The 11,287-nt window shown below is 42.8% G+C and overlaps 1 protein-coding gene across 7 annotated transcripts in view; it reads left to right on the plus strand.

Moving 5' to 3' along the window:
- Positions 1 to 10,443, plus strand: part of SYT1 (synaptotagmin 1) — a 704,251-nt gene extending 693,808 nt beyond the window's left edge. For all 7 annotated transcript variants that reach the window (XM_019514775.1, XM_019514779.1, XM_019514778.1 and 4 more), the window contains one exon: positions 7,436 to 10,443. In XM_019514775.1, the coding sequence (XP_019370320.1) occupies positions 7,436 to 7,642 (207 nt within the window). In that variant the 3' untranslated portion in view covers positions 7,643 to 10,443. The remainder of the gene's footprint in view (positions 1 to 7,435) is intronic.
- Positions 10,444 to 11,287: the final 844 nt, after the last annotated feature.

Consider the following 11,287-nt stretch of genomic DNA (forward strand, 5'->3'; position numbering starts at 1 on the left):
CCCCCGGGGGGGGGGGGGCCTCCACACCTCCCTGGCTCAGCAATTGGCCAAGAGGCACCAGTAGCTGAGCCAGGGAGGCATGGGGTGGGGGATGGGGCCCAGTGCACTCTGCAGCAGACCTGGAAGTGGATGAGGAGTGCTTCTGGCTCTGCTGTTGAGTGTGCCAGGGAGCCTCCCGCACTTCTGTGGGACACTCTGTGCCCCAGCATTGCAGTATTCGCAAACTGCCTGCTACCTAGATGTATGCAGAAAAAACATTTAAAGCTGTGTCTATGTCTGAATCACTGAATCTCTCTGAATCAGTTCAGAGAGTTCTGATTTGATTCGCAGAGCCTAAAGGGCCCTCTGATTTGATTCAGATTTGGAGATTTGGCCACTGAATCTGGCTGAATCTCCACCAGATCAAATTGGGGACCGAAGCTTTGCAGAGCCCTACCCTCCACTCCTTCTGCTGGAGGTGAAGTGAAGAAGTGAAGAGGAAAAGCTATGAGGGAGAAAAATATCAATCAGATGGAGCCTGGATCCGAGACCTAATGAGATGGAGAGCACGCTGCAAGGGCAGTGCCTTCCTCTGTTCCTTTCTCCTGTGCCTGTGTGCCACTTTTATCCAAAGACTAGTTCGTGCAAAACATAGAAACAACAGTGGGGGCTGAGAAGAGGGACTAGAATGCTAGTTTCTCTCCCTTCTATGACCCTGCATATCACACCGAGCCACAAATTCAGACTCCCGCTAATCTTTTGCTTTGCATATCTTCCTTTCTTTGTTGCCCAGTCTGTTAGCTTATACAGGAATGATTCTCAACCAGGATGAGACAGGATCCTTTTAAAGGTGCTGCGGGGTGTGATGCACTACTTAGCACTGTTAGGTATACAAATATCTATACAAGGTTTTCAAGGTAAATCAAAAGATTTCAAGTTGGAATTAATGAGGTAAAAACCATTCTAACCTGTTGTGCTCTTTCTGAGTTCTTTTCAACAGAAGAATGGCTCTACTATATTTCCATAGTCCAAAAAAAAAATCATGGAAAGCTAAGGATTTGCTGGTGGGGCAGATGGGTCAACCATGGGGGGGGCAGGGCTAGGAGAGCAGGCGGGGGTCAGTGGGCTGGGAGAGTGGGCGGGGGTCATGGGGCTCATGACAGAGCCCCCCACATGGTGTGGCGCAGTGGGGGAAGCAGGGATCACCTTCCCCCATACCTGGTAGTGAGTAGGACCTTTTTTTTAAACAACCGAGAGCTGGGGTGGATGCTGAATACTTGAGATGCTGCAGGCCCTTTAATTAGAGTGGCTCCCAAGAGCTGCTCTAATTAAATGCCCGCCACCCTTAGAGCACACGTAAAGACACCCAGTGAGTTCTGGGTACTCTCAAGAGTGGAGATTTGAGCACCTCAGGCATTTTACTGAGGACATTTTAAGTGCCTTTAAGAGTAGATGGCAACTGAGTAGGAAGTTTGAGAATCTAAAGTTTAGACTTGGGTACCTCAAAGGGCATTGGATTCAGAGTGTGGTGCTTTTAACTGTTTCAAACTTAGCTTTCTTTGGTTTTGTTACAAAGATTTTATTGCCGTTTGCCAAAACAGAGCTTCAATTAAAAGTTTAGAATTGGGGACCTAAATCAGAATCAGTATTTTGGATTTTTTTTTTAAATGAAAGACTAGTTAGAGGTAGCTTATTGTTACAGGCCACTGAAGTACATTCATATATAGAAATTATGTTTAAACATTATTTAAAATGAACATTATGACCATCACTGCAACCTTTGGTATTTCAGGTTTAATAGTCACTTAGATAAACTTCCACTGATGTTTCAAGGAACAGAATAATGGTTGTACCAGATCCATGATCATTAGAGAGCACAGAGAAGAGCAAGAGCATGGAGGCCAGACAGAGCTGACAAAATGATTAAAAATAGCTCATTAGGAAACCAAATGGGGAACTTGAAAAGAGACAAGACTAAAGTCTTCCAGCAACTTAATAGCTAATACAGATTTTGTTCTAACTGAAATGTGTCTTTATGAACCCAATTCATAGCCCTACTGTAGTTTAGCACAGAACTGTGCAGAAGACTGGTGATTTTGAAGCAACAGATTTTTAAAAATCAGAATAGGGATGAGGGACCTGGAAAGGTGTTGGGTTGACACCACATGCAAGTGAAGCCTGTATATCCACAGAGGATATACAGCTTCTGAATGCATAACAGACAGGGGACTGGTTCTATGTGTAGGTTTTATGAATTGTAAGAAAACTTAAATTTGACAGAAAAATATTTAATTTGAAGGGTCAATCATGGTTGTCTTTTGGGCGGAGGTAGATTCAGGTGCACTGTGGCCCTGGGCAAGGACAAAATTGGAGGCCCCCCTGGCAGCTGGGCTGCAGGAGGGGAGAGGGGCCCTTTCCCGTCCTAGTGCTGGCAGGGAAGGCTGGGTAGATACACACACAGACCACAGACTCACACACACACATAAGTAGACACAGACCCACACACAAGCACACATGTAACCCCCACAGGACCTCCCCCCTCCCCCTGCACCCGCTTTTTCTCCCTTGCCACGAGCCGCCTACAGGTTAGTCTCACTCCCCACCTGGCCCCCTTACACTGACCTGCAGGGAGCTGCTGCCTGGCTGTCCCATGCAGCCAGGCAGATGCAGAGGGCCGGCTGGGCTGGGCTGGGCTGGGCTGGCTGGGCTGGTCTAGTCCAGCAGCACCACACCATGTCTCTGCAGGTGGGCAGCAGCACTGGGAGGGGTGGCTGTGGGGGGGGTGTTAAGATGAATTTGGGGGGCTACAGCCCCCAAGGCCCTCCCAGCACCACCACCCACAAAGGCGCAATGCAGCATGTTGCTCCTGGCCCCGCCGGCCCGGCCCCAACTGCCACGCACCCCACCAGGTGAGGCACCACCTGGCCTGCCCTCCTCCCCTAGACATGGTGCGGGTCTCACCCCAGCCCAACCCCAGCCCTGCAGGCCCCTCCTTGCAGCCCCATTGGTGGAGCAGCCCCACTTCCAGATCCCAGGGAAGGAAATGTGAAAGCCGCAGTTTTCACTTCCCTGCTGATGAGGATCCCAGGGCCGGGACCCCGAATTGGTAGGGGGTCCTGGGCTCATGCCCAGCTGGCCCATGCATTAAATCTGCCTATGTTTTATGGGGGGGTTTACACAATATTCTGCTATTGTTTAACTACTAAATAACCTGGAAGGAACATTTCTGAGCATGGGAGAGTACTTAAATCTCAATGCTCTAGTCTCTCAGTGAAGTTTATTGGTGCTAATTGATGTTACAGGTGTTTACCAACTTCCATAGGCCATTTGCACTGCCAGATGGCTGTGACTTTCAATAACTAGTATTCTGTGCATATTTGAACTAGCGCCCAGAGTTTTCCATTCACTCACTCACCTGAGAGAAAAAATACCACTACTTGCATGACATCCATTATTGACTTACACTAAAATCCCTGCTAAAATTAAAGACTACCATATTTTTTAATCATCACTAGTATGGTACAAAAATTCTTAAACCAAGATAAAACCAATATACTTACTGTTCAGAACTGGGCTTGCACCTTGCCTCTGACATACAAATGTCTGTTTGGGGCTAGCATTAATAATAAAAGCAAATACATTGCAAGCAATGACTTTCTGTAGTAAAATATCATTTTGGCTTCTAGAAACAGTACCATGAAGGATATAGGTTTATATCAGAATGGGTTTTGGAGGATGTGGGAGAAGGAGTAGGGGAGAAACAGAGAGAGAGGGAGAAAGAGCGTGAGTGGGAGAAGGAGAGTCCAAGTTTGATGTGTACTTTTGCCATAAATAATTACGTAAATACTTAAGTGCCTGCAGCTGTCATAGCCTCCTCTGGTTCACTGATTTTTATACTCTCTCAGGGGCAGGGGGCAATCTAAAGTAAGTATTATGCATCTCAACTTGTAGCCTTTACTTGCCAGTGTAATCTCATTTGTGACAACGGAACTATTCCTAAAAGTAAAGGCCAAAAGTTCAGGCCTTTTGTTATTTTAAAAAAAACACAATACAAAATCCAACCATAACTGACCCTTCAGACTAAAATATTTTCCAGTCAAAATTAAGTTTTCCAACAATTCATAAAACCTACACATAGAACCAGCCCCCTGTCTATTATGCATTCAGAAGCTGTGTACATTTATTATAGCACGGAATCAGGGAAACAGTCATGCATTCATCTTTAAAAATGAATATCTCTGAGGAAAAGTGTTTACAGTCAAGTAAAATCAGCCCAAGGCTGTTTCATTTCAGATGCTATTGAGAAAAAGCACAATTCCACTAGAGGAATTGTTTGTGCTACTCAGACAAAAGCTAAGAACCAGACTGAGAGGGTGAGTGCTTATGTGTACAAACATACACATTCAGGCACAATCGCATATTGCCTCTCAATTTGGCTCTGTCTAAACAAATCTAAGATTGTCTAAACTGATGTAATTCACACTTCCTCCCAACCCGCTCCACATGTAGATCATATTAGCTGAACTCTTTTGAAACCCTTCTTCACCTGATTAGCAACTTGTAACTAAGAGTAACTTCCACAACAACTCTGAAAATGTTCATGGAAGTAGCTGACATCCTGAAGGGTACATGGAGGTCACAGCATGCTGGTGGGCTAAAAGAAAAAGGAGTGCAGGAGGAAAAGCCCATTGGTACATACACATTACAACTCAGCATAGACTCATTTTTGAGTTTGACTCCGAGAGCACATGTACATGGTCATGGAACCCAATCTACAATCACTCAGCTTTCATAGATCAGGTCACCAATGCCAGGAACCATGCCAGAAATGTGATCTAAGTCAGGAGGAGGGAAAGGGTGGGTGGTATGGGAAGAGTTGTCCATCCAAGAGGTGGGGGAGCAGGTTCAGAGAACTAAAAATATCCCTATCAGGATGGAGGACTAGAAAAAGCACAGGTCTGAGGGCTGAGGTGAGTGGCTGAACTTTTCCAGCCCTGGGGATGCACTCCCAACATGTACACACGCTTGGCTAAATTGGGCATCAGTTAGCCCAATCTACATCGTGCACTTCCTTAGATGAACTAAGTAAATTAGATTGGGGCAGCCATTTTTTGCCCAGTCTAAACTCCCTAAGCATGTGTACAGTTCAGCACTTAAATCAACTGAACCCTAATTAGGTCAGGCTAAGTTTAATGTCTCCACGTATCCTGAGTTCAAACTGGTGTTTCTTACACAGCAGAGGGTAAGAAGGTACTGAGTTAGATCAGTTTTAACACTATAGCTAGGGGCAGACATTCAAAATGCGTGAACCTGAATTGATTCAATCTTTGCAGGTTAATCTAACTTAGCTAGGCTGAACTGGTTTGTAACCACACAGACATCCCCTTTGGACTAAGAAAATGCAGGTACATGCCTGCAGTGGCTTGGGCTAGAAGCTGAGGGCACTAGAGCAGCCCTCCCTTCCCTTTCACGATGCTGAGCTGAGGGCGAGGGGGATGGCCACGCCCTGGCAAAATGCTCTGATCAGGGAGAGGTTTCCTCCGCTGCTCCTGACCAGTGGGGGAACCACCAGGGAGTTGATAACAGAGCATTTAGTTATGCATCAGGGAGTTACACAGGGAGTTGTTAGCATTTATCAGACCATCAAACAAAACAAAAGCCTCTCTCATTAGTTCAAGCTCTTCTTAAATGACTTTTTCCAAGGAAGGAAGAGAGGGACATTACCATCTACCTGTTGATTAGCTCCAAAAAGTCCTAAGCCAACACAGTCCTGTCTGCCTTTGTCCTGTCTCCCACAGCACAGACCATAGCTAGCATGTGGCATGCTATCTAATGGTGAGAGGTGCCTGTGTAAGGCAGAGGGGAGGGGGGAATTCCTTCAGTGGGGAGGGGGCAAGGGGAAGCCAAGCAGATGCCACTGGACCTGCAGTCTCCACTGGAGCTCCAGCCATGGAGCAGAGAGGCAGGGCCAGTCCTGCTGGGCTGGAGCAAAAAGCAGAGCCCCACCCAGGGTTTCAAAGCATCTGGGATGCTGGGCAACTCTGCTTTAACTTAAATCAGGAAGGGGTCTGGAACAGACATTGCATAAACTGATTTTACCCAAATCAGTTAAGTCTGATACTGCATTCAACCAGGTTTATCTATCTCAAACTGGCTTCAGCCATTTCAGACTGCCTTATGTGCAGTGAACATCTGTTCTGTTACAGGTTTAAACCAGTTTCTGGTCACTTAAACCAGTTTATGTGTAATGACTGCCCCTAGCCTATTAGGTTCACCTCTAAATGTATCGCTCTCCTAGTCTGATCTTTCCACACATTATTCAAACATAACTGCCTCAGTTCTCATTTTAATGTAGAATATGAGAACGACTCAATGAGAAATTGTTTCACCTTTTAGCTTAGGACCCTGGAACTTGCTGTTGCTCCTGTATTTCATCCTCCTTTTTGAAAGGCATCCTATTGTCACTGAGGGCGACAGAAAAATGCCTTTCTCTGTGGGAGTATTTTACAATGGTATTCAAGTCCTAGGTTGTTGCATGCAAAAAACTGGCATTGTGCACTGTACTTTATACTATTTTATTTATAAATATGCTATTTCATATCCAAAGGCCAAAACTAAAGAGCAGAATAGTAGCAATAGTTTGACTCCGTGGGTTGATTTCTCTTCTTAAAGGTTGTGTTTCTGCAGTCATATCTATTGTAAAAGCTGATTACCATAATGAAAATCTGCTGAAAGGGTTGGACACGTATCTCATGCAGTAGAAGGAAGGGGCACCAAACAAACCAAAATGCATACCCTTCCCTGACTGTAATATTTCACTGCAAGCTAATGAGAACTGTTCCACCCACCTACCCACAGGATTCCTTCTAGAGCTTTCTAAAGTCTGTATTCTACATATCTTCAAAATTGCAAAACTTGGAGAAACCTCTTTTTTTTCAATCTAAGTGAACTTCATTATTGAATATAGTCATGCACAGCCACCTTCCTATGCTGGGAATTCTCACAGAACTAGCAGTGTGGCTACTATACCGCAGGCCTCCCTGGTGCCATTGTAAAAAGTATGGCAAGATTTTCTTGTGCCTCATTGACCTCCGGTTCCTATTTCAACCCTATGGATTAACTGTATATGTATGTTCTGTAGCTAAGACCTGAGCAGCACAGATCACTGTGCATTCTTTCTCCTGAGCTGCATGATGTAGTCCCTAGTAGTAAGAAAGGATCTCTTTCTGGGTGGTGACTTCCTTACAAATTAGTGTGGGTATTTTTGCCCATTTGTTCTGGTTGCATTCATAGGCGTTTGCTGCTTATGAGTTTTAAGACTTTGGATGCTTATACCAGTGGGGATCTCCTACTTCTGCCTGAACTAGCCTTTTTTCACCCACAAACTCTGAATTCCAGTTGCTCTGCTTCAAGGCTTCTTCTTTCTTGCTCACTGCTCTTCCTTATCTCATTTTAGAAAGTGCAAATTGTTGTGACTGTTTTGGACTATGACAAGATTGGCAAGAATGATGCCATCGGCAAAGTCTTTGTGGGCTACAACAGCACTGGTGCGGAGCTGCGACATTGGTCAGACATGCTGGCCAACCCGAGGCGACCCATCGCACAGTGGCATACCTTACAGCCTGAGGAAGAGGTAGACGCCATGCTTGCAGTCAAGAAGTAAATAAAATTAAAAAAAAAAAAAAAAAGAGAAGAAGCCTTCTGCATTTGCCCACATAGTGCTCTTTAGCCAGTATCTGTAAATACCTCAGTAATATGGGTCCTTTCATTTCCAGCCATGTGTCCCTAACACAGATCAGTGGTACTTACAATCCTGTTTTAATTTGCACAACTTTAAATGTAGAGAGCCCTCTAAAGGCCCTTCATCTCACCACTGCCCCCCAGATCTACTCTTCTTTTAAGCAATATGATGTGTAGATAGAGCATGACAGAAATTATTTATTGTATCACACAGTTGTATATATACCAGTACGCTGAGAATTTATTTCTAGTTTGTGTATTTGTATGTTGTAAGCGTTTCCTAATTTGTGTATATCTAGATGTTTTTAATAAGATGTTCTATTTTAAATTATGTAAATTGACTGAGATATAGGAGAGCTGATACTATATTATAGGGTAACTATTGTATCGTCTGCATTCCAGAAAAAATTCCAACTTGTAAGGCACTAGTAGTGTTACACTGACATCTTAAAGGACAACTTAAATCTGAGCTTTCAACTGAACCATTAAAATAACAAGATAATGCTTACACGGTACACCTTCAAGGGGTGAATCCAATTTTGTAGACTTCTTTCACAGGCAACTTAGCATGATCTGAGCAGCTCCATGGCTGACCTCAAGGAAGCGTAGCCAGAAGCCAGTATATCATTTTTTTTCTGTATATATTTAAAAAAAAAAAACTGTAATGGCTTTACACTGACAGTTGAGGAAGCAGTTCCATGGAAGGTAATTTTACATAACATGCAGAACAACAACAACAACACTGGGAAGGTTGTGCTGGGGGTGGGGGGAATTCAGCAGTGGCGAAATGCTGCAACCAACCATTAAAAAAAAAAAAAGAAAGTAGCTCTCCGTTATCACCTTTATACAAAATTTGCATACTGTGAATTCCACTTGTGATTTCACATTATAATGAGTTTGCACATTAGACTTTGTAACAAAATATTTTATTATACTAACTCAGATTAGAAGGAATGCAGAATATTTTTTAAACACAGCCGTGTGCGTTTATTATACAAAATAGTTTCATGGTGAACAGACAGTATTGTAATCCCATCAAAAGAAAAACAAAATTTAGCCATAGTTCTGAATGCACTTCAAAAGTAAGCCAAAAGAGAACAGCTAGTGACCTTTTATATACTATTTATACTTAATAAGTTTTAATTTGTCCTTTAAAAAAAAAGTGAAAAACAAACAAAGAACAAGTTCTAGAAACTGAAGCAACCTCTTATGTATACTAGATGCTCGTTTCAGGAGGAGTTTTTAAATGTTTTCAATGTTATTACGTAGTAAATGGCACTATTATAAAGCTATTAGTCATTCCATAAGAGTCTTGAAAGACTGCTCTGTGTATCACTGTGACTGCCGTGTGTGCTTAGAAACGTAGTTTTCTCAGTGGATAGCAATCAATTTATTCCGTAGTGATATTGTAATAAATACTGCCATTCCCTTCTACTGCACTGCCGAAGGAATGCATAGCACAAGCAGTTCTAGTTACTATGGACCAATGTGGAACTGGAGAGCTATGCACAGGCCTGGGTTGACCACACAGCATTTTGTCGCGCACTGTGCAATATTCTACATCTACCCCTGCCCCTTTACTGTAAATGGTTGTCTTATGACTAGACAGCAAATCATCTCAGCTTATAGCATTTCATCATGTCATTTCGGGCATTACTTTTTATCTCAGGTCTCATCCTTTGAGGCCCTATTTATTTTACAGACTGTGAATATATCTATAATGCTTTGAAAGCTTAGTTCTTTTCAGCATCACCAAACACCAAAAATATGTGGGGAAAACTGTATCTTTGGAGGCAGGAGTAAGACTATCATTTTGGGTTATAGGTTGCTTTTTTTTGTTTGTTTGTTTTAAAAAGGGACACGAGAGAAATTGTAGAAAGCAAGGATGTCACCAAAGGATTCTGTACTGAAAAATAAATTTCCCAGCCCCCTTCAACAGTTCAGCTTCTGAGGGATGAAGGATCCTTCAAAACCAGGACTAGCCATGCCCATGATTCTTTTCTTTTTGCATGAAACAAACATGGGAAAGACACAAGTGAGGCATATTACAAGATAAACAGGAGTGTACTTACAGAGCATCAAGCTGGAATATTTTTAATCTTAACCTTATAGGACCAAATCCCACCAAAGAGAGGAATTAGATTGATTGATTTCCAGCCTAAGAACAGATATTCAGCTTCATGGTATGCAACTTTTAAGTTGTTCATTCAAGAAATTTGCGGGTTCAAACTGCCAGAACCGATTCATTGTGTTAAGGTATTCTTAATACGTTCTCTTCCTACACTGCCAGACTGAATGTCACCATAGAATTGGTTTATAACGTACTATGATTCTCAGAGACTGAACCTGCTATATGACCAAGATGACATTTTCATCCTCAAAGGAGCCACATGTACCTTTCTGACAAAGCTGTGTAAAGTATTAGAATCTGATGCTGTAGAAAGATCCTAGTTGCCTTTGTGTATATTTACTGCCTGCTTGAGTGTTTCTCTGTGTGGGTTTTCTCTGTATCTTGTAGAAATGTTTGGGGTGTTTTATCCTGCCATATTGCTCGTGGCCCGCGAGCTGACAACTTTAGCTGTATATGACCTTCATTTTTGATGAGGTGGTTTCTATTTTGTTTCATTTTGTGTAGTGAATCCCACGGTAGAGGTTTTCCAATTGTTGTTAAAATAACATACATATTACACCGATATTCAATAAAAATGTTTTATTTCCTGTTGATGTTTCAGTGTTTCTCTTGATTTCATTTACATTTTAAAAGACAACTGCCTCTAAACAGGTTTGCACAATCACAGGCTGACTTCACCATGAGAGAAACAGACAAGTAACTGAAAGGTGAACTATGAACATGCTCAGCCATTGTAAATATGCTGCCCTTACAGTCCAGTAATTGCAGACATGCTACAGAAAACTGTTCTCACTGATCAAGGACTAGTTCTTTATTTTTCCCAAGAAATCAAAGTTCTTGGCATTTGTGAATGACCAGATTATCATTTAAAATTCTCATCCTTCTCCAGCAAAAGATGCATTAATTTCTAATACAGTGACAAGCAAGCCCAGCAGCTACCTGCTCAGCCCTTAATCATTTACTTTGTGTTAAGAAAGGTTCATCCATAAATCCCAGTGCATTCAGCACCCTGCAGATGTACTAAGCAGCTTTGTTCTAGCCCAAAACAATGGGGAGAGACACCCAGACAAGCCTGTTTTATCATAAATATAAAACATTGACATATGCATCCACAAAAGAGAACCATAAAGCCAGGCTTTGCAGATGTACATGCAATGAAATAACTGATCTAGGTGTTATCCACTCCTTTAAATCACCTAATTACAGCTTCTTAGTATTACCATCTGACCAGAGCTATGCTTAGTGTCTTTTTAGATTCTGGAGCGAACTTCCAAGAAGTCACTCTTTAGTTGGATAACCTGAAGTTGCTTCTGCTGCTGCTCTCAGTCACTGTCCCCACCACCCTCACCCTCTGAGCACCCAACTCCAAACAAGTCAATGCAGTCATATCTCTTAGTGTCTCCACCATAAAACAAGCCCTTCACAATCAATGACACA

The sequence above is a fragment of the Gavialis gangeticus genome, unplaced genomic scaffold (genome assembly GCF_001723915.1).
Source record: "Gavialis gangeticus isolate Ggan-Ray unplaced genomic scaffold, GavGan_comp1, whole genome shotgun sequence".
In the NCBI taxonomy this organism is placed as follows: Eukaryota; Metazoa; Chordata; order Crocodylia; family Gavialidae; genus Gavialis; species Gavialis gangeticus.